Source organism: Somniosus microcephalus, unplaced genomic scaffold, assembly GCF_052327205.1.
Source record: "Somniosus microcephalus isolate GS21.2 unplaced genomic scaffold, FLI_Smic_1.0 unresolved_chr4, whole genome shotgun sequence".
Lineage (NCBI taxonomy): Eukaryota > Metazoa > Chordata > Chondrichthyes > Squaliformes > Somniosidae > Somniosus > Somniosus microcephalus.
Window position 1 is genome coordinate 39,431,866 of NW_028225182.1, and position 23,152 is coordinate 39,455,017.

A 23,152-nucleotide genomic window follows, 5' to 3' on the forward strand; every position below is an offset into this window, starting at 1 on the left:
GACACGTGCAAAATCTTGAGTGGGCCGCGCAAGCCTGTTAAAGGGCCCGCCCGCCCAAAATTAATTAAGGGGAACATTGGTCACCGCCCCTGCTGTAATAGTGGAAGGTCATAGGATGCGGCCTCACTAATAGCACCGGTAGAGGGCTCTGGGTTTGGGTGTTGAAACATAGAACATAGAAAAATAGGAGCAGGAGTCGGCCACTCGCCCTTCGAGCCTGCTCCGCCATTCAGTATGATCATGGCTGATCCTCTATCTCAATACCATATTCCCGCTCTCTCCCCAAACCCCTTGATGCCTTTTGTGTCTTGAAATATTGTGTCTGTGTGTTGCCGTCGAGACTCAGAACCTGACGATCACACTGATCGTCGCGGATTGTATCGACTGGCGAGTCGCACCACCTGCTTCTCCACCCCCCCCCCCCCCCCCCGGACAAAGGCAATCAATCTACGAAATCATATCGATTCCAAATAATTATTCTTCAACGTAATAATTCTGGCCGGCAGCTGATAAAGGGTGTGCACGTGACAAAAGTTGCCTGGCAGCAAGTTATCGTCACAATGTGTTGATGTAGTGATGTAGATCTCTGAGGGTACATTTCCAAAACTTGCTCGACAGGATTTACATTTTATCTCCCCCAGTCCCCCCTGCTTCTTGTTATTATCCAGCCCGCGGATCGTTAAGGAGTTGTTGTGGTAAACCACTGTTTGTATTCCTGTTTGTCCTGTTTGTATTCCACTGTGGACATGCCTCGGCTGACTCCTCCCACAGGTCCTAGTATAAAGGTGACTGCTCCCCAGCCCTTTGTATCCTGGACCGGTCGACCACGCGAGGCAGACCTCCATTCTGTTGTTAATAAAAGCCTTTAGTTACTCTTCTAACTCTGTCTTTTATGAGTAATTGATAGCGCATCAGTTGTGAACAGTTTTTATTTTAATAACACCACTTGTTTTGCGGTGGAATGCTGTGTATGTGTATTGGGCTTAGAAGCAGGCAAGGCAGCTGGGTGTTACAGGGCTTGGCGCACTGGGTTCAAAGATCGAAGGTCACCTCGGGTTAGATTCCTGCTCCTTGGCCATGATGGGTGGCTGAAGGAATGAGCTGTTCTGGGTTCAGAAGTCAGCCTGCTTCGATGGGACAGTACTGCAGTCCGTCCTGTGTGGCAGGCTTGAGGTTAACCCCTACATGTTGGTGGGGGATAAATATTGGCCCAGGACACTTGGGGGGGGGGGGGGGGGGGGGGGGAAGACTGCCTTCGTCAGTTCGTAGTCCCACTCCAGAGACTTGGAGCCCATAATCTAGGCCGATGCTCCCAGTGCCAAGCTGAGGGAGCGCCGCACTGTCAGAGGTGCCGTCTTTCGGATGAGACTTTAAATCGAGGCCCCGTCTGCTCTCTCGGGTGGACGTAAAAGATCCCACGGCCGCTATTGGAAGAAGAGCAGGGAGTTATCCCTGATGTCCTGGGACAATATTTATCCCTCAACCAACATCACTAAAACAAATTATCTGGTCATTATCACATTGCTGTTTGTGGGAGCTTGCTGTGTGCAAATTGGCTGCTGTGTTTCCCACATTACAACAGTGACTACACTTCAAAAAGTACCTCATTGGCTGTAAATCGCTTTGGGACGTCCTGAGGTTGTGAAAGGCGCTACATAAATGCGAGTCTTTCCTTTGTCTCCTGAACCTCCCAAGTTGTCCTGTACTGAGAGGAGCAGATTTGGCCGATTAATTCTGCGGCCGTCCATACTGTACATAGTCCTCGGCTGTACTCTCTGTTTACACATGACTGTACAGCCATACACAGCAACAACCGGATCATCAAGTTTGCCGACGACACCGCAGTAATCGCCCTGATAAGCAATGATGACGAGACGGAGTACAGAGATGAGATAGTCCAGCTGATGAGATGGTGCAATGACAACAATCTTGCCCTGAACGTTGGCAAGACTAAGGAGCTCATCGTGGACTTCAGAAGCCACCGAGGGAACCAGCGCCCCATCAGCATACACGGGACACCAGTGGAAGTCGTCAGTTGCTTCCGATTCCTGGGACTGCAGATCTCCGATGACCTGGCCTGGAATCACAACACTGAGGCCATGCTGAAGAAGGCACACCGGCGCCTCTACCCTCTACGGTGCCTGAGGAAATGCGGCATAAGCACACAGTGGCTTGTGAACTTTTACCGCGGCACCATAGAGAGCATCCTGACGGGTGGTGTCAATGTGTGGTATGGTAACCCCACTGCACAGGACAGGAAAGCCATCCAGAGGGTTGTGAGGACGGCAGAAGAGATCATCGGGTGTGCACTTCCGTCCATCGAGGAGATCTTTCAGACCAGGTGTCGGGACAGGACCCCCTCCATCATCCAGGACCCCAATCACCCTGGGCACGAACTGTTCTCCCTCCTGCGGTCCGGTTGTCGGTACCGCAGCATTCGAACCAGGACCAGCAGGTTCAAGAACAGTTTCTACCCACAGGCAGTGCGCCTACTGAACTGCTAACCGCACTGCCCCACATACCATAGTCACATTCTCCCTCCCACCCTGGAACTGTATATCACTTGAACCGTGAGCGCACAAGAACATTCTTGATCACTGGACTGTGTGCACATAGGACTCTTGTACCTCAACCTTAACTTATAACTCATTTGTACATTGCACACTGCATTTTAACTTATACTTATTTATATATTACTAGCTGGGGGAGCCCGGCTTTGCCAGGGCTGTTTTGGGCTGGGCGGTTTAAATCGAGTCCCAGGCTTTGGGGCCTCTCTGTGTCCCTCTGTGAATCTGCTGCCGGGCAACATTTTAAATTGAGTCCCAGGCTTTTGGGCCCTGTCTCTGTCCCCCTCTCAATCTGCTGCCGGGCAACATTTCTACCTTTTTAATACCTTGAAAGATGAAAGTGAAAGTACTTAGAAAACGTTTTTGGTAAATCTTTTAAAAATAAGATAAGAGATACTAACTTTTTCGAAGCTGGATGAGCAGATTTTGAGCTGGAAGTAAATGGGGTTTTTAGCTTGAGGCAATGGCTGCCACATCCCTGAGATGAAAACGATTAGTCCCGCCCACAGACGCAGCGATTGGCCAACCATCAGGCGACTGAACTGTAGGATTGGTCAATCGTGACGGCACAGGATTGGTCGAACCTTGACGTCAGTCAATCAATGGTAATTAGCAGATAATGAGTTTAATTTTGAAGGTTTTTTGCATAAGACGCGAACAATTTTCATCCGACCGAAAAGTAAATACGCTTACGACCGTCCTGGAACCGTAAGCTTTCTTTGGAGGTAACGCACGCATAGGTACGCTCTATAACTTTCGAGCGCATAGCCGGCCAGACGCACACCGGAGGATAGACAGACAGATCGATCCGTTTATATAGATAGATTGTGGGAGTGAGTGGGGAGTAAGCATTCCATTGTACCAGTTACATATGGCAATAAAATAATCTTGAATACCTGTGTTGCTCAAAGACGCTGGGCCTCGGAGCCACACTGCACTGGAAGGTAATCAGACTCGCGGGGCTCTGCGAGGCCAGGGCGGGTCGATCGCGAGCCGTTCCTCCTCTGCGCCCACCCACCGGCCCCCCAGATAGATGGCGAGCTGGATGCCACATCAGGCCAGCACCCCAGGTCGATGTGGCCCCTTTCAACCGCAGCTCTCCATTTGTGCATTCCTGTCAAATAAAATATTCTCCTCCAGCTGAGGTAGCGTGTGTCACCGTGTTTATAACCTGTTTCACACACAGCACCCGCTTCCACCTCCCCGCATTGGTGTGAAGTCCATCACGTTGGTGGGCAGAGTAAGCAAGTTCAGCAAGGGACTGCGGATATCTAACCCACCCTGTACCTGCCCTGAGAGTGTTTGATGGGACAGTGTAGAGGGAGCTTTACTCTGTATCTAACCTGTGCTGTACCTGCCCTGGGAGTGTTTGATGGGACAGTGTAGAGGGAGCTTTACTCTGTATCTAACCCGTGCTGTACCTGCCCTGGGAGTGTTTGATGGGACAGTGTAGAGGGAGCTTTACTCTGTATCTAACCCGTGCTGTAACTGCCCTGGGAGTGTTTGATCGGACAGTGTAGAGGGAGCTTTACTTTGTATCTAACCCGTGCTGTAACTGCCCTGGGAGTGTTTGATGGGACAGTGTAGAGGGAGCTTTACTCCGCATCTAACCCGTGCTGTACCTGCCCTGGGAGTGTTTGATGGGACAGTGTAGAGGGAGCTTTACTCTGTATCTAACCCGTGCTGTACCTGCCCTGGGAGTGCTTGATGGGACAGTGTAGAGGGAGCTTTACTCTGTATCTAACCCATGCTGTACCTGCCCTGGGAGTGTTTGATGGGACAGAGGGAGCTTTACTCCGTATCTAACCCGTGCTGTACCTGCCCTGGGAGTGTTTGATGGGACAGTGTAGAGGGAGCTTTACTCCGTATCTAACCCGTGCTGTACCTGCCCTGGGAGTGTTTGATGGGACAGTGTAGAGGGAGCTTTACTCCGTATCTAACCCGTGCTGTACCTGCCCTGGGAGTGTTTGATGGGACAGAGGGAGCTTTACTCCGTATCTAACCCGTGCTGTACCTGCCCTGGGCGTGTTTGATGGGACAGTGTAGAGGGAGCTTTACTCCGTATCTAACCCGTGCTGTACCTGCCCTGGGAGTGTTTGATGGGACAGTGTAGAGGGAGCTTTACTCCGTATCTAACCCGTGCTGTACCTGCCCTGGGCGTGTTTAATGGGACAGTGTAGAGGGAGCTTTACTCTGTATCTAACCCGTGCTGTACCTGCCCTGGGCGTGTTTTAATGGGACAGTGTAGCGGGAGCTTTACTCCGTATCTAATCCGTGCTGTAGTGCTTGAAATGGGAAGAATTCCATTCCCTGGTAGGGGCACCCCTCATAATAAATAGCTTTGAGAATTGGATTCTTTGAGTGCTAGTCGTGTTGAAGCCTGTTGCACGAAATACTCTCTTAAGCTGGGGGATGGGGAGAGAAGTGACGGAGTCCGATTGTTTTGCATCGAAGGTTTCTGTTGCTGAGGGGCTCTAGTTTCCTTAGAAACCTGCCATCCATTCTGGAGTTCCTCCCCCCCCTGGGCTGATTGGAGTTGAAACACGGGAAAGGATTGCATGTGTCGTGGGCAGGCTGGAGCCTGCTCCCTCTGCCTTGTCCTGTGCCTCGCATTTCCTGCACCATTGTTTGGCCTGAGTGGAACTTTGTCTGCCCAGAGTTATTTTTGCAGGGAAGGTCGAAAGAAAGAATTAGCATTTCCAAATCGCCTCTCTCAACCTCAGGATGCTCCAAAGCGCTTTACAGCCAGTTAAGTGCTTTTTTTTTTAAAGTGTAGTCGCTGTTGCAATGTGGGAAATGCGACTGCCAATTTGTGCACAGCAAGCTCCTGCAGAAAGTAGCGTGATAATGACCAGTTCTTAAGGTTGTAGTGATGTTCGATAAGGGATGAATATTGGCCCTCGGACCCTTGCTCTTCTTCGAAATTGTGGCCACGGGATCTTTTACGGCCACCCGAGAGGGGAAGACAGGGCCTCGGTTTAACGTCTCCTTTGAAAGACGCCGCCCTCCGACAGCGCAGCGCCCCCCTCGGTACCGGCACCGGGAGCGTCGCTCTGGATTTCGGGCCCTGGAGTGAGGCCCCCTTTTTACGAACATCGAGAAATGTCGGGGGCAGGAAGAGACCAGCTGGCCCATCAAGCCTGCCCCACACCTCATCGTCGTGATTGGACACTTCCTTCCCCGCTGACGTGGTCGTGTGATCTCCATGAGGAGGCCAAAAAAAAACCAGAAGGAAAATCCCAGGGCCAATAAGGGAAATAACACCTCTCCAACCCCCTTGGGCGATGGAAACCAGACCAGAAGATCAAATGAACCAAGTATAGTCTCTATAAAGATGCTTGGCTTCTGTCTGATGCAATCTCTGCCCCAGTCAGGAACCCATGCAGCTCCCTCTTGAAGGCGTAGAGAGAGCCAGCACCCACCGCACCACATCCCGGAGGCTCAGTACCGTCTGGGAGAAGAGGGGAGCCGATGTTATCTGGGGCTGGGTGAGGGACCGACTCTTGCGCAGTTTAAATGTGCCAGCCCTCTCTGACGACCTTCTCCAGCTTGCTCTGCTCCGATGATGCAGGGGGCGGAATGTTCCATTGCGATTTGCCGGAGCCAGAGAAGGTTCCAGAAACCGCGCCATCATTTCTGCCACCTCCTAATTCTGGCCACTCTGCGTGGTTCCTTTTGGGGGGTGGGGGAAGAGGGAAATGCAGTGTCCCGTGTGATCCTGACTGGAAAATCCGAGAATCGCAGCCTGGTCTGTGCGGAGTTAGCTGGGACAGTGCTTGCGGAGACGGGCTTAGCCTCGGAGTCCTGGGCCAGATGAAGGGGTGGGGGCGGTGGGAAGCCGGCCAGGTCAGGTTGAGAGCATAAGTAATAGGAGCAGGAGTCGGCCATTCGGCCCCTCTAGCCTGCTCCGCCATTCAATAAGATCACGGCTGATCATCGACCTCAACTCCACTTTCCCACCCGATCCCCATATCCCTTGATTCCCTTAGTTCCCAAAAATCTATCGATCTCAGCCTTGAATATACTCAACGACTCAGCATCCACAGCCCTCTGGGGCAGAGAATTCAAAAGCTTCACAACCCTCTGAGTGAAGAAATTCCTCCTCATCTCAGTCTTAAATGGCCGGATCCTTATCCTGAGACTGACTCCTGGTTCTAGACTCCCCAGCCAGGGGGAAACAACCTCTCCTCATCTACCCTGTCAATCTCCCCTCAGAATCTTGTATGTTTCAATGAGATCACCTCTCATTCTTCTAAACTCCGAAGTGTATCGACCCAATCTACTCAATATCTCCTCATAGGACAACCCTCTCATCCCCTCATAAAGACGGGTTTGCATTTCAGGGGGTGAGACCCACTGTCATAAGGTTAACTCACCTGGAATTCTGTACAATGGGAGATCGGAAGGGAAAATGGTTTGGTGTGTTGGGATTCTGTACAATGGGAGATCGGAATGGGAGGGGGTTTGGTGTGTTGGGATTCTGTACAATGGGAGATCGGAATGGGAGGGGGTTTGGTGTGTTGGGATTCTGTATAATGGGAGATCGGAATGGGAGGGGGTTTGGTGTGTTGGGATTCTGTACAATGGGAGATCGGAATGGGAGGGGGTTTGGTGTGTTGGGAATTCTGTACAATGGGAGATCAGAATGGGAAGAGGTTTGGCCCATTTGGATTATGTAGAATGGAGGAGGTGGTGAGTGAGAAGGTTCCTGTTCCATTTCTGTGTAGCGATGTTATTGTATTTGACCTTGTGTCTCTCTCCCAGATAACTTGTTGGTGATCACCGCGGCAACCAGCGAGACCGACGGATACAAACGCTTCATCCGCACAGCAAAACATTTTAACTACACCGTCAGGGTACGTGGCGATTGTAGGAATGAGAAGGGGTCAGCAGGTGATGGGGCGACCTTTGGTGAGGGGCGGGGCGGTGGGATGGGAGGAGGGTTTTAAAAATTACAATCCGTCATCTCTCGTGGTCACGTTTACTGGCAATGGCTGAATAGCTGCCATGAGAGAGTAAAAAAAAAAATGGGGGCGGAGGTTATGGTCTGAAATTGTTGAACTCAATGTTGAGTCCGGAAGGCTATAAAGTGCCTCATCGAAAGATGAGGTGTTGTTCCTCGAGCTTCGTCGGAACAGTGTAAGAGGCCGAGAACGGAGAGATCAGAGTGGGAGTGGAGCGGGGAATTAAAGTGACAGATTCTGCCATTGCCATTTACACCTCCTCTCGGCCCATCTTTTGTTTCTTTACCTGTCCCATTACCATCTCCTTTTGCCTTGCACCATCATCCCTTCTGTCATTTAATCTCTCCTGCCTCTCACCCTATCGCAGACCTTCCTTTTTGTTCTTTCCTCCCCTCCCCCCTTTTCCCTGCCCCGACACTTGCTTAAAACCTGCTACGTCTCTAACTTTTTCCTTCATGACGAATGGCCACAGACCTGAAACGTTAACTCTGATTCTCTCGCCACGGATGCTGCCTGACCTGCTGAGTGAGCATTTCCAGCATTTTCTGTTTTTATTTCAGATTTCCAGTATCCGCAGTATTTTGCTTTTGTAATGTAAAAACACATCTGTCTTGCATATAATTTTCAGCACAGAAACAGGCCATTCGGCCCAACTGGTCGCTGCCGGTGTTTAAGCTCCACAGGGACCTCCTCCCACCCCTCTTCATCTCACCCCATCAACATATCCTTCTATTCCTTTCTCCCTCGTGAGTTTATCTAGCTTCTCCTTAAATGCATCAATGCTATTTGCCCCAACCACTCCCTGTGCTAGTGAGTTCCACATTTTCGCCACTCTCTGGGTGAAGAAGTTTCTCCTGAATTCCTTATTCGAACCTTGGTTAGACCGCACTTGGAGCACCGTGCACATTTCTGGTCTCCATATTACAAAAAAAAGGTATAGAGGCACCGGGGCAGGTGCAAAAAAAGATTCACAAGGATGATACTAGAACTGAGCGCTTATACCTATCGGAAAAGACTGAACAGGCGGGGGTTCCTTTCTCTAGAAAAGAGAAGGCTGAGGGGGCGACCTGATCGAGGTCTTAAAAAATTATGAAGGGGGTTCGATAGGGTAGACGTAGAGATGTTGTTTCCACTTGTGGGGGAGACCAGAACTAGGGGCCATCAATATAAGATAGTCACTAATAAATCCAATAGGGAATTCAGGAGAAACATCTTTACCCAGAGAGTGGTGAGAATGTGGAACTCGCTACCACAGGGAGTGGTTGAGGCAAATAGTATCAATGCATTTAAGGGGAGGCTGGATAAACACATGAGGGAGAAAGGAATAGAGGGATATTTTTGTTGGGCAAGGGTATTAAGGGTTACGGAACCAAGGTGGGTAGATGGAGTTGAGATGCAGATCAGCCGCGATCTAATTGAATGGTGGAACAGGCTCGAGGGGCTGAATGGCCTCCTCCCGTTCCTATATGCTGATGGGGTGAGATGAAGAAGAGTGGGGAGCATAACCGCCGGCATAGACCAGTTGGGCCGAATGGACTGTTTCTGTGCTGTAAATGCTACGTAAACAGGTCACGTTGTAATTGCGTCCTCCCGCCAGTGGTGGCGCTGTGGGGCCTCGCCATGGCCTGTTTCCGTGCTGGACGTTCTATGTAGTTCTCTCTCAGTGCTTCGGTTCATTTTATTTTTTTTCCCTCCTCCTCCTCCTCCTTAATCTTAGACCCTGGGCCTGGGCGAAGAGTGGAAGGGAGGTGACGTGGCCCGGACGGTGGGAGGCGGGCAGAAGGTGCGGTGGCTGCAGAAGGAGATGGAGAAGCACGCAGTCCGGGAAGACCTGATTGTGATGTTCGTGGACAGGTAGGTCCCGCCTGACTGCCAGGGTCAGCCCGGGTGGTGCCGCGGTCGGCCTGGCCGCTTCTGTTTCTGGGATGGCAGGAATGACGTATGAGGAGAGATTGGGTCGATTGGGCTTGTACTCGCTGGAGTTTAGAAGAATGAGAGGGGATCTCATTGAAACTTATAAATAAAATTCTGGCAGGACTGGACAGACCAGATGCAGGGAGGATGTTCCCGATGGTCGGGGAGTCCAGAACCAGGGGTCACAGTCTAAGGATAAGGGGTAAGCTATTTAGGACAGAGATGAGGAGGAATTTCTTCACCCAGAGAGTGGTGAACCTGTGGAATTCTCTACCACAGAAGGCAGTAGAGGCTAATTCATTAAATATATTCAAGAAGGAGTTGGATATATTTCTTAAGGCTAAATGGATCAAGGGGTATGGGGAGAAAGCAGGTACCGGGTACTGAACTTGGATGATCAGCCATGATCGCATTGAATGGCGGAGCAGGCTCGAGGGGCCGAATGGCCTACTCCTGCTCCTATCTTCTATGTTTCGATGAACTCCGTGGACCATGGAATTGCGCGTGTGCAGGTGGCAACGCGCGATTCTGCATCGTTGCAAGTAGTCGCACCCCACACCCCCAGTCTGCGATGGTGGGGGGGGCGAAGGGCGGTGTGTTCGGCACGCGCCCCCTGCTCATGCTCACCCTTGCACCGTGTGCTCTGCGCCGCCTCCGCCCCCGGAATCGCGCTGTTTACCGTGTTGAGTGTGACTGCAGGCCCCTTCCGTCACCTTGCCCCAGTGGGCATCCCCTCCCGTGCCAATTCAGACCATGACCGCCAGCGGGCTATGCGACTGTGGGGTGCCTCGCAGCCGAGCCCGGTCCTGTCTCTGCCTGGCCTGTGCCATGGATCAAGTATAGGAACTCGGGATGATTTAATTTTTCTTTTATTCAAATCCCTCCATAGCCTCGCTCCCTTCCCTATCTCTAACCTCCTCCAGCCCCACAACCCCCGAGATATCTGCGCTCCTCCAATTCTGGCCTCGTGCACATCCCAGATTTTATTCGCTCCACCATTGGCGGCCGTGCCTTCAGCTGCCTGGGCCCCAAGCTCTGGAATTCCCTCCCTAAACCTCTCCACCTCTCTCCTCCTTTAAGACGCTCCTTAAAATTTACCTCTTTGACCAAGCTTTTGGTCATCTGCCTTAATATATCCTTATGTGACTCGGTGTCAAATTTTGTTTGCCAACACTCCTGTGAAGCACCGTGGGACGTTTTACTATGTTAAAGACGCTATATAAATGTAAGTTGTTGTTCCTGTCGACAAAACCCCATTTCCTGTTGTGCCAACTTTTATCATGGGAATTATCTATGTAAACCCGTCACGCTTTAATTACATCCTCCTACCAACAGCGGCGCTGTAACAGCTCCGTTCTGGAGCTCCCACCTCCTCGGCATGTACTGCGGAGAAACTCCTGCACTCCAACTGCGTTCACTTCTCTGCTTCTATCGCTTGGCCTCGGACTCAGCTGCTCTCAGTCTCGACTTCCACTGTGCAACGGCACGGGAGGTGTACCAGTGGTTGGAGGAGCAGGGCGATGCAATGAGTTAAGACATTGACCTTTCACCTCGGCCCTGGGTATATCCATCTTTTTGTGGAATTCCCATGGGGAAGCCCACCCCTCCTGTTAACTGAAGCGAGACCTTGCGTGCAAAGTAATTTGGGACAGCATTCCCCGATGAGCAATATATCACCGTCGTGTCCGGATTACGTGCAAGGATTCTATAACTCACCCAGCACACTTCAGAACATGATACAGAACTGGGAGTGTTGGTGGGACAGTGTAGAGGGAGCATTACTCTGTATCTAACCCGTGTTCTACCTGCCCTGGGAGTGTTGGTGGGACAGTGTAGAGGGAGCTTTACTCTGTATCTAACCCGTGTTCTACCTGCCCTGGGAGTGTCTGATGGGACAGTGTAGAGGGAGCTTTACTCTGTATCTAACCTGTGTTCTACCTGCCCTGGGAGTGTTTGATGGGACAGTGTAGAGGGAGCTTTACTCTGTATCTCACCTGTGCTATACCGGCCCTGGGAGTGATTGATGGGACCGTGCAGAGGGAGCTTTACTCTGTATCTAACCCCGTGCTGTACCTGCCCTGGGAGTGTTTGATGGGGCAGTGTAGGGGGAGCTTTACTCTGTATCTAACCCGTGCTGTACCTGCCGTGGGAGTGTTTGATGGGACAGTGTAGAGGGAGCTTTACTCTGTATCTAACCCGTGCTGTACCTGCCCTGGGAGTGTTTGATGGGACAGTGTAGAGGGAGCTTTACTCTGTATCTAACCCGTGCTGTACCTGCCCTGGGAGTGTTTGATGGGACAGTGTAGAGGGAGCTTTACTCTGTATCTATCCCGTGCTTTACCTGCCCTGGGAGTGTTTGACCGGACAGTGTAGAGGGAGCTTTACTCTGTATCTATCCCGTGCTTTACCTGCCCTGGGAGTGTTTGACCGGACAGTGTAGAGGGAGTGCTTGATGCTAATTGTTCATTTTTCCACATTAACTTTTCATGCCCTGAGCACGGAACTTACTTGGGAACAAAAATCATTTAGCAGATTAAGTGCAGTCAGTGCACTGGAAACCTAATTGCGAGGCAGCTGCCAAGGACCCTGAGTTCAGATGGCATCTAAAGAATGGAAGTGCAAAATGTGTGGTGTAAATATTTGCCATTTGGGCTGCTATGAGCAGCTGTAGATTTGGGCATCCAAGTAAAACATTGGCCTCCAAGCTGTGTGCTTGGCACATGAGCGTGCAGCCCGGCATGTCCCTGCCCCGGCGCGTCCCTGCCCCGGCGACTCTGCAAAGTTATGGCTTTAGTTCTTGGCAAAAGGGGTCTTTGATTTAGACTTGCCACTCAGCGAGGAGAGAGCTGACAAGCGATTTCCTTACACAGAGGGTGGTTGGTCCATGGAATGCCTTGGCACAGGGAGTGGCTGAGGCTCAGATCATTGTATCCTTGAAGGGGAAATTGGATAAATATTTGAAGCAGAGGAACATACAGGACTATGGGGAGGGAGCAGGGCAGTGGGATTAGTTTGGGGATTGATACAGGGCTATGGGGAGAGAGTGAGGCAGTGGGATTAGTTTGGGATTGATCCAGGGCTATGGGGAGAGAGTGGGGCAGTGGGATTAGTTTGGGATTGATACAGGGCTATGGGGAGAGAGTGGGGCAGTGGGATTAGTTTGTGATTGATACAGGGCTATGGGGAGACAGCGAGGCAGTGGGATTAGTTTGGGATTGATACAGGGCTATGGGGAGAGAGCGGGGCAGTGGGTTTAGTTTTGGATTGATACAGGGCTATGGGGAGAGAGCGGGGCAGTGGGTTTAGTTTTGGATTGATACAGGGCTATGGGGAGAGAGCGGGGCAGTGGGTTTAGTTTTGGATTGATACAGGGCTATGGGGAGAGAGCGGGGCAGTGGGTTTAGTTTTGGATTGATACAGGGCTATGGGCAGAGAGCGGGGCAGTGGGATTAGTTTGGGATTGATACAGGGCTATGGGCAGAGAGCGGGGCAGTGGAATTAGTTTGGGATTGATACAGGGCTATGGGGAGAGAGCGGGGCAGTGGGATTAGTTTGGGATTGGTGCAGGGCTATGGGGAGAGAGCGGGACAGTGGGATTAGTTTGGGATTGATACAGGGCTATGGGGAGAGAGCGGGGCAGTGGGATTAGTTTGGGATTGGTGCAGGGCTATGGGGAGAGCGGGACAGTGGGATTAGTTTGGGATTGATACAGGGCTATGGGGAGAGAGCGGGACAGTGGGATTAGTTTGGGATTGATACAGGGCTATGGGGAGAGAGCGGGGCAGTGGGATTAGTTTGGGATTGGTGCAGGGCTATGGGGAGAGAGCGGGACAGTGGGATTAGTTTGGGATTGATACAGGGCTATGGGGAGAGAGCGGGACAGTGGGATTAGTTTGGGATTGATACAGGGCTATGGGGAGAGAGCGGGACAGTGGGATTAGTTTGGGATTGATACAGCGCTATGGGGAGAGAGCGGGACAGTGGGATTAGTTTGGGATTGATACAGGGCTATGGGGAGAGAGCGGGACAGTGGGATTAGTTTGGGATTGATACAGGGCTATGGGGAGAGAGCGGGACAGTGGGATTAGTTTGGGATTGATACAGGGCCATGGGGAGAGAGCGGGACAGTGGGATTAGTTTGGGATTGATACAGGGCTATGGGGAGAGAGCGGGGCAGTGGGATTAGTTTGGGATTGATACAGGGCTATGGGGAGAGAGCGGGACAGTGGGATTAGTTTGGGATTGATACAGGGCTATGGGGAGAGAGCGGGGCAGTGGGATTAGTTTGGGATTGATACAGGGCTATGGGGAGAGAGCAGGGCAGTGGGATTAGTTTGGGATTGATACAGGGCTATGGGGAGAGAGCGGGGCAGTGGGATTAGTTTGGGATTGGTGCAGGGCTATGGGGAGAGAGCGGGACAGTGGGATTAGTTTGGGATTGATCCAGGGCTATGGGGAGAGTCTGCTCTCTGAGGTGGATGTAAAAGATCCCACGGCACTATTTCGAAGAAGAGCTGTTGAGTTCTCCCTGGTGTCCTGGGGCCAATATTTATCCCTCAACCAACATCACTAAAACAGATTATCTGGTCATTATCGCATTGCTGTTTGTGGGAGCTTGCTGTGTGCTGATTGGCTGCCGCGTTTCCTACATCACAACAGTGACCACACTTCAAAAAGTAGTTAATTGGCTGTAAAGCGCTTTGGGACGTCCTGAGGTCGTGAAAGGTGCTTTTTATTTTAGATTAAAGGTGCAAGTTGTGGTAATCTGTTCCACATGGAAAGTGTGAACTGGTAGAAGGACGGAGTTATTGTTGGAGGGCCGGCCCATAGTATAAAGGGGACGTGGGTTATTAAGGAGGGTGTGGGTGGGGGGGGCGAGCAAAGTTTTGCTTTCACTTCTCCGAACAGCGTAGACGCCGTACCTTTTCCACCAGCCCGTCGGAGCGTGGAGGCGACCCAGAGACAAGTGAACGACTGTTCAAGGTTGACACAGTTTCCGTTTACACCTTCTCCGGCCCGTAGACACAAGGCCTGTGGATGTGTGAGGGAACAGAAGGCCCTATTCAGGCCTCGAGTGGAATTTAAAAGCAAGAAATTCTATAGGTGACTTACTCTCTCTCTTTCTAATTTCTTAAAATGACCTGGCAAGGAAACTTTGCAGGAGCGTGTCAAGCCTGACCGCTGGGAATGATCCTTGAGAAATATTCCAACTTGGCGTTCAGAGGGTGGTTGAGGGGGGGGCGGCACTGGGAGCATTAGGAACAGGAGCAGGCCATTCAGCCCCTCGAGCTTGTTACATAGGAAAAGGAAGAGGCCATTCAGCCCCTCGAGTCTGTTACATAGGAACAGGAGGAGGCCATTCAGCCCCTTGAGCCTGTTGCATAGGAACAGGAGGAGGCCATTCAGCCCCTTGAGCCTGTTACACAGGAACTTGAGGAGGCCATTCAGCCCCTCGAGTCTGTTACATAGGAACAGGAGGAGGCCATTCAGCCCCTCGAGCCTGTTACATTAGGAACAGGCCATTCAGCCCCTCGAGCCTGTTACATAGGAACAGGAGCAGGCCATTCAGCCCCTCGAGTCTGTTACATTAGGAACAGGAGGAGGCCATTCAGCCCCTCGAGCCTGTTACATAGGAACAGGACCAGGCCATTCAACCCCCTCGAGCCTGTTACATAGGAACAGGACCAGGCCATTAATCCCCTCGAGCCTGTTACATAGGAACAGGACCAGGCCTTTCAGCCCCTCGAGCCTGTTACAGAGGAACAGCAGGAGGCCATCGACCCGCCTTTGCTCCGTATCCCGCGACACCCTCACCCAACAAAAATCTATCGATCTCAGTCATAGAGTCATAGAGTTTTACAGCACAGAAAGAGGCCCTTCGGCCCATCGTGTCTGCGCCGTCCATCAAGCCCTGTCCAATCTAATCCCATTTTCCAGCATTTGGTCCATAGCCTTGTATGCAATGGCATTTCAAGTGCTCATCCAAATGCTTCTTGAATGTTGTGAGGGTTCCTGCCTCTACCACCCTTTCAGGCAGTGAGTTCCAGACTCCAACCACCCTCTGGGTGAAAAAGTTCCTCCTCAAATCCCCTCTAAACCTCCTGCCTCTTACCTTGAATCTATGCCCCCTTGTTATTGACCCCCCTACTAAGGGGAAAAGTTCCTCTTTATCTACCCTATCTATGCCCCTCATCATTTTGTACACCTCAATCAGGTCCCCCCTCAGCCTTCTTTGCTCCAAGGAAAGCAACCCCAGCCTGTTTAGTCTTTCTTCATAGCTGAGGCGCTCCATCCCAGGTAACATCCTGGTGAATCTTCTCTGCACCCTCTCCAAAGCAATCACATCCTTCCTATAGTGAGGCGACCAGAACTGCACACAGTACTCCAGCTGTGGCCTTACCAGCGTTTTGTACAGCTCCATCATAACCTCCCTGCTCTTATATTCTATGCCTCGGCTAAAAATTGACCCTTAGTGTTAGGGGGGATTAAATACGTGGGGTTATGGGGATAGGGTGGGATATGTGTTGGTGTAGGGGTTACGGGGATCGGGTGGGATATGTGTCGGTGCAGGCTCGATGGGCCGAAATGGCCTCTATCTGCACTGTGGGGTTTCTGTGATTCTGTGATTCTGTGATAATGAAGGCTAGTATCCCATATGCCTTTTTAACCACCTTATCTACCTGTTCCGCTGCCTTCAGGGACCTATGTACATGTACACCAAGGTCCCTCTGACCCTCTGTACTTCCTAGGGTCCTACCACTCATTGTGTATTCCCTTGCCTTATTTGTCCGTCCAAAATGCATCACCTCGCATTTTTCAGGGTTAAATTCCATTTGCCACTTTTCCGCCCATCTGACCAACCCGTTTATATCGTCCTGTAGCCTGAGGCTTTCCTCCTCGCAATTTACCACCCCACCAATTTTCGTGTCATCTGCGAACTTACTGATCATACCTTTTACATTCTCATCCAAATCATTTATGTAGATCACAAACAGCAAGGGACCCAGCACCGATCCCTGAGGTACCCCACTGGACACAGGCTTCCAGTCACAAAAGCAACCTTCGACCATCACCCTCTGCCTCCTGCCACTCAGCCAGTTTAGGATCCAACGTGCCAAGGCACCCTGGATCCCATGGGCTCTTACCTTCTTGACCAGTCTCCTATGCGGGACTTTGTCAAAAGCCTTACTGAAGTCCATGCATACCACATGGTCTTGAAAACTCCAACTGACCCCCAGCATCCACAGCCTTTTTGGGGGAGAGAGTTCCAGATTTCCACCACCCTTTGTGTGACGAAGTGCTTCCTGACAGCACGGTGGCATAGTGGTTAGCACTGTTGCCTCACAGCGCCAGGAACCCGGGTTCGAATCCGGCCTCGGGCGACTGTCTGTGTGGAGTTTGCACATTCTCCCCGTGTTTGCGTGGGTTTTCTCCGGGTGCTCTGGTTTCCTCCCACAGTCCAAAGATGTGCGGGTTAGGTTGATTGGCTATGATAAATTGACCCTTAGTGTTAGGGGGATTAAATATGTGGGGTTACGGGGATAGGGTGGGATATGTGTTGGTGTAGGGGTTACGGGGATCGGGTGGGATATGTGTCGGTGCAGGCTCGATGGGCCGAAATGGCCTCTATCTGCACTGTGGGGTTTCTGTGTGATTTCTGTGTGTGATCACCCCTGAACAGCCTGGCTCTAATTTTAAGGTTACGCCCCTTTGTTCTGGACTCACCCACCAGAGGAAATCGTTTCTCTCTATCTACCCCCTCAACCCCTTTAATATTTTAAACACCTCGATTAGATCACCCCTTAATCTTCTAAACTCGGGAATATAAGCCAATGTTGGTTGAGGGATAATTATTGGCCAGGACACTGGGGTTAACTCCCATGCTCCTTTTCGAAATGGTGCCATGGGATCTTTTACGTCCACCTGAGAGAGCAGACGGGGCCTCGGTTTAACATCGCATCCGAAAGACGGCACCTCCGACAGTGCAGCGCTCCCTCAGCAATGCACGGGGAGTGTCGGCCTGGATTTTTATGTTCAAGTCTCTGGAGTGGGACTTGAACCCACGACCTTCTGACTCAGAGGCGAGAGCGCTGCCCACTGAGTCACACTTGACAATTGAAAGTTCTGTTTTGCTTTGGTGCATCCCGCACATTCAGTTGATTTGTTGTAATGTTTTTGTAATCTCGAGACCAGATCTAATTTAGACCCTCAATTTAGAGGTTAGGGGAGGGAATTCCAGAGCTTGGGGCCCAGGCAGCTGAAGGCACGGCCGCCAATGGTGGAGCGAAGAAAATCGGGAATGGGCAAGAGGCCAGAATTGGGGGAGCGCAGAGATCTTGGAGGGTTTTTAAAAATTCATTTATGGGATGGGGCGTCATTGGCATTTATTGCCCATCCCTAGTTGCCCTCGAGAAGGTGGTGGTGAGCCACCTTCTTGAACCGCTGCAGTCTGTGTGGTAAAGCCACTCCCACGGTGCTGTTAGGGAGGGAGTTCCAGGATTTTGACCCAGCGACGATGAAGGATTGACCGATATACTTCTAAGTCAGGATGGTGTGTGACTTGGAGGGGAACTTGGAGGTGGTGGTGTTCCCATGCGCCTGCTGCCCTTGTCCTTCTAGGTGGAAGAGGTCACGGGTTTGGGAGGTGCTGCCGAAGAAGCCTTGGCGAGTTGCAGTGCATCTTGTAGATGGTACACACTGCAGCCACGGTGCGCCGGTGGTGGAGGGAGTGAATGTTTAAGGTGGTGGATGGGGTGCCAATCAAGCGGGCTGCTTTGTCCTGGATGGTGTCGAGCTTCTTGAGTGTTGTTGGAGCTGCACTCATCCAGGCAAGTGGAGAGTATTCCATCACACTCCTGACTTGTGCCTTGTAGATGGTGGAAAGGCTTTGGAGCGTGAGGAGCTGAGACACTCGCTGCAGAATTCCCAGCCTCTGACCTGCTCTTGTTGCCACAGTGTTTATGCGGCTGGTCCAGTTAAGTTTCTAGTCAATGGTGACCCCCTTCTTAGGCAGCCAGGATGTTGATGGTGGGGGGATTCAGCGATGGTAATGCCGTTGAATGTCAAGGGACGGTGGTTAGACCCTCCAGTTGTAGGGCTGGAGGACGTGATAGGGAGTGGGTGGGGGTGGGGTGTGAGGCCCTGGAGGGATTTGAAAACAAGGATGAGAATTTTCAAATCGAGGTGTTGCCGGACCGGGAGCCAATGTAGTTCAGCGAGCACAGGGGGCGATGGGCAAACGCGACTTGGTGCGAGTTAGCACACGGGGCAGCAGAGTGTTGGATGGGCTGAGGTTTGTGGAATGTGGGAGGCCGGCCAAGAGAGTGTCGGAATAGTGGAGTCTGGAGGTAACGAAGGCACAGGTCCCGACACCAAGAGCAGAGACAGAGCGACGGGCTATTTTCCTACACGGGGCAGCTGACCTTTGACTCCTCTCCGCACCCCCCCGCCCTCGGCCTCTCGCAGGAGGGGGCGTGCTCTCCGCACTTGGCTGCCGGAGCCTTGAGATTCCTAGAAACTCGACGAGCTGCCTGCACCTGAGCTGACCCAGAAAAATAAATAAAACCGGGAGCCGAGCCAAGGGTTGGGGCCTAGGGGCGCTAGCAACGGCCATTTTCTATGAGCGTGTTCTGTTGTCCTGATCCAGGATTTTGAACTCAATGAGCTGCTGGTGAGGGAGGACTTTAAGGAGCAAACTGGGACCTTGTCTCCAGGCTCAGTTACACCGTGTGGAAAAATGGAACCTTTCCCCACACTTTGGAGGCACCTTCGTCGTTCCCTCAGTCTCTTCAAGCATTCCTGGCACTGTTTTGTTTAATCTTTAAATTAAACGGAGGAGGAAAAGGGGATGCCTGCTTTTTAAAAAAGAAAAGAATTTGAACTTTAGGTACTGTGTCTTATTCCTGGACTTTTCAAATGTTTTTGCATTTAGATTGAAGGTTGGAAGGAAACTAGGTTTGTTTGAAAGAATGATCGGACTTGCAGTGCAGTCAGTGTTGTAATGTAGGGAAACACGGCAGGCAATTTGCGCACAGCAAGCTCCCACAAACAGCAATGGGATAATGACGTGTGTTCTAGTTATTGTTAATAAGAATCACTGCACACAGACCACAAGAGTAAATTCAACAGGTCTTTACTAGTCGGAGGTCAGGCTGAACTGCCCAATAAATCATTACACAGCACTTATATACTGGTGTGGTCACCACCGGTATTACAGTATACAGCAGCCAAGATAAAGTAGTGCAACTCTTAAAATAGTTCTCTTAAAGGTGGAATGGTTACATACACCACAATCCTCCCTTTTTAGCTTAACAGTATATATTCCCCATTAACATAACATAATAACATATATACACAACTTCATGTAAAAACAGTTCACAGATTCAGTCTCTCTGGAGGCTTCCTGACTCGGTCCGGATAACGCCTCGGTGGTGTAGTAGTTTTCGGTGGTGTAGTAGGTTCTTTTGGCACGGTCGATTCGGCTTGAATGCCAGTGTCGGGTTCATCTGATTCCAGTATCACCGGATCGGAGGTAGACACTATGGGTATCTCTGCTTCATCATTAGGCGTATAGAGTTGTGGAGTAGGTTGTCCCTTTTCGGATGACTCTATGATCTGGTCAACATGGCGCTTTATTATGCTTTCACCAATGTCCACGGTATACATCAGCGGTCCTAGTCGTGTGCAAATGGTTCCAGGCTGCCATTTCTCGGTACGGTAGTCCCGGGCCAAAACTTGTTGACCTATCTGGAAGGTTCTAGTTGGCCTTTCATTCATGCCTTGAAATTGCCGGTTCTCTACGTCCCTTCTGATGTTTGGCTTGATCAAATCCAGCCGGCATCTTAGTCTTCTATTGAAAAACATCATGGCGGGAGTTTGGTTTGCGACCGCATGTGTTGCATTCCTGTACGCCAACAAGAAGTTATCTACCTTATGTTGTAGATTTATGTCTTCATTACCCATGGCCTTTATGGCCTTCTTGAAGGTCTGGACAAACCTTTCAGCTAATCCATTGGTGGCGGGATGGTATGGGGCGGACGTGTAGTGCTTAACCCCATTGTTTTTTAAGAACTTCCTGAATTCTTCGGACACAAATTGCGGTCCATTATCAGAACAGATCTGTTCCGGCAGCCCATTCCTGGCAAATATGGTCCTTAATACTGTGATGGTTTTTTCCGTGGTGGTGGAGGACATCTTTATTACCTCCGGCCACTTGGAGTGTGCATCCACCGCGATTAAGAACATTGAGTCCATAAATGGACCAGCAAAGTCGATATGTACCCTTTGCCATGGAGATGAGGGCCACTCCCATGGATGTAGAGGGGCTTGTGGTGGGGCGTTTTGGACCTTCTGGCATCCTAGACAGCTCTTGGTCATTTCTTCGATGTCTCCATCGATACCTGGCCACCACACAAACGCTCTGGCTAGGTTCTTCATTTTCACTCCACCCAGATGCCCCTCGTGAAGCTCCTTTAGCACTTTATGCTGGAGTTTGGGTGGAATCACCACTCTGGATCCACACATCAAAGTTCCTCGGCACACTGACAGCTGCTCTCTTCTTTGCGAGAATGCTGGCAACAGTGGTTCGCCATGTGCTGGCCATCCCTTCACCGTTAAATCGTAGACTCGTGAGAGAGTCGGGTCATTTCTCGTTTCCTTTTCGATGGTAGAATTTGTTACTGGTAGACATTCCACTATGGTTGAGTGGAACATCTCCACTGGGTCCACTGTAGGCACCTCTTCTACCATTGGCAACGGTAGGCGCGATAAACCGTCAGCATTCCCATGCTGTTTTGATCCTTTGTATTCTATGTCATATTGGTGTGCCCCTAGGAAAAGGGACCACCTCTGTTGCCTTTGCGCTGTCATAATGGAAACGCCCTTTTTAGGGTTGAATATGGATACCAACGGCTGGTGGTCTGTCAGCAGTGTAAACTTCTGGCCCTGCAGGTAATGATTAAACTTCTTTACTCCCCACACCAGGCTGAGAGCCTCCCTATCTATCTGAGCATAGTTGCGCTCAGCGGAGGGCAATGATCTGGATGCAAATGCGACTGGCCTTTCCAAGCCATTTGGCAACTTGTGTGAGAGTACTGCTCCAATACCATAAGGAGAAGCATCACAAGCTAAACGAATAGGTAGCGTTGGGTTGAAGTGAGCCAACACTTCCTCTGAGGTGATCAATGCCTTGCTTTTGCGAAAGGCCTTCTTACAGTCCTCACTCCACTTCCATGGTACTTCTTTCTGCAAAAGAGCATTCAGCGGGTGCAGCACCGTGGATAGATTTGGCAGAAACTTATGGTAATAGTTAATCAACCCTAGGAACGACCTCAACTGGGATACATTTTCCGGAGCGGGAGCCTTCACAACAGCTTCGATCTTGTCAGGTGACTTGTGCAGCCCCTCCTGGTCAATGACATGACCACAGTACGAGATCCGTTTCTGAAAGAACTCACATTTCTGGCGATTAACTCGAAGTCCATATTCCTTCAATCTGGTGAGCACCAGTTTCAAATTTGCAAGGTGTTCCTCATCGTCATCTCCTGTAATCAGGATATCGTCCAAGTAACATTGAGTGTTTGGAATTCCCTGTAATACCTGCTCCATGGCCCTCTGCCAAATTGCTGGAGCCGAAGCCACTCCAAAAACCAGTCTATTATATCGATACAAGTCTCTGTGCGTGTTAATTGTGAGATACTGGCGCGACTCTTCCTCAACTTCCATCTGTAAGTACGCTTGCGCCAGGTCTATCTTGGTGAAGTGTTTCCCGCCAGACAATGAAGCAAAGATATCCTCAATCCGCGGAAGCGGATATTGCACCGTGTGAAGCACCGGATTAACTGTGATCTTGAAGTCTCCACAGATGCGGACCTTCCCCGGTTCCCCTGGCTTGTTACTCGATGAACGCTTCATGACGGGAACAATGGGCGTGGCCCACTCACTCCAGTCCACCTTAGACAGTACTCCTGAACGTTCTAGCCCTTCCAGCTCAGCTTCCACAGCAGGTCGTATCGCATAAGGTACCGGTCTGGCTTTGAAAAATTTTGGGTTTGCATGTTCTGCAATCTTGATTTTTGCCTTAATTCCTCTTAGTGTTCCCAGTCCCTGTTGGAACACCTCTTTAGCCTCATCCAATATTCTGGACAATCGTTCAGGTTTGACATTTTTTTTTTCCGGAATCTACCGTCATTGCTTTTAGGGAGTGCCAGTCCATATTTATTTTCCTGATCCACTCCCGTTCCAGAAGTGGTGGACCTCCCTCAGGTAGTACATATAAGTCCATTCCTTGGTGTTCTTTGCCCTTGTGTATCACCTTGACTTTTATCTTTCCGATGGGGTATACTCTTTGCCCCGTGTATGTCTGCAATACTATCTTCGTATCCCGTAGGGGAATATGTGTGAATAACCTTTTGTAATCTTGCTTATTCATGACCGTCAACGCCGATCCGGTGTCCAATTCCATCTTCACTTGGACTCCTGCTATCTGAAGTGTGACCCAGATAGTTTGTAGGTCAGCTTCCTTACTCACATTGTGAATTCTCAGACTACCCAGTTCCTTGCTGTTGGAGTCTGAAACCGAATTCTGTTCATCTGAACTCTTCTCAGCCACCTTATGTACCTTTCTGCACTTTTCCTGCGGTGACTTTTTGTTGCTGGTCTTCTTTCCTGACCGGCATACTTTAGCTATGTGACCAAGCTTGCCACATT

General features: G+C 50.7%; 1 protein-coding gene across 1 annotated transcript in view; it reads left to right on the forward strand.

Annotated features, from left to right (window-relative positions):
- Nucleotides 1-23,152, forward strand: part of LOC147090594 (multifunctional procollagen lysine hydroxylase and glycosyltransferase LH3-like) — a 62,139-nt gene that overhangs the window by 7,129 nt on the left and 31,858 nt on the right. Inside the window, exons 2-3 of the mRNA XM_085977077.1 lie at nucleotides 7,332-7,423; nucleotides 9,249-9,385. Of these exons, the coding sequence (XP_085833203.1) occupies nucleotides 7,332-7,423; nucleotides 9,249-9,385 (229 nt within the window). The remainder of the gene's footprint in view (nucleotides 1-7,331; nucleotides 7,424-9,248; nucleotides 9,386-23,152) is intronic.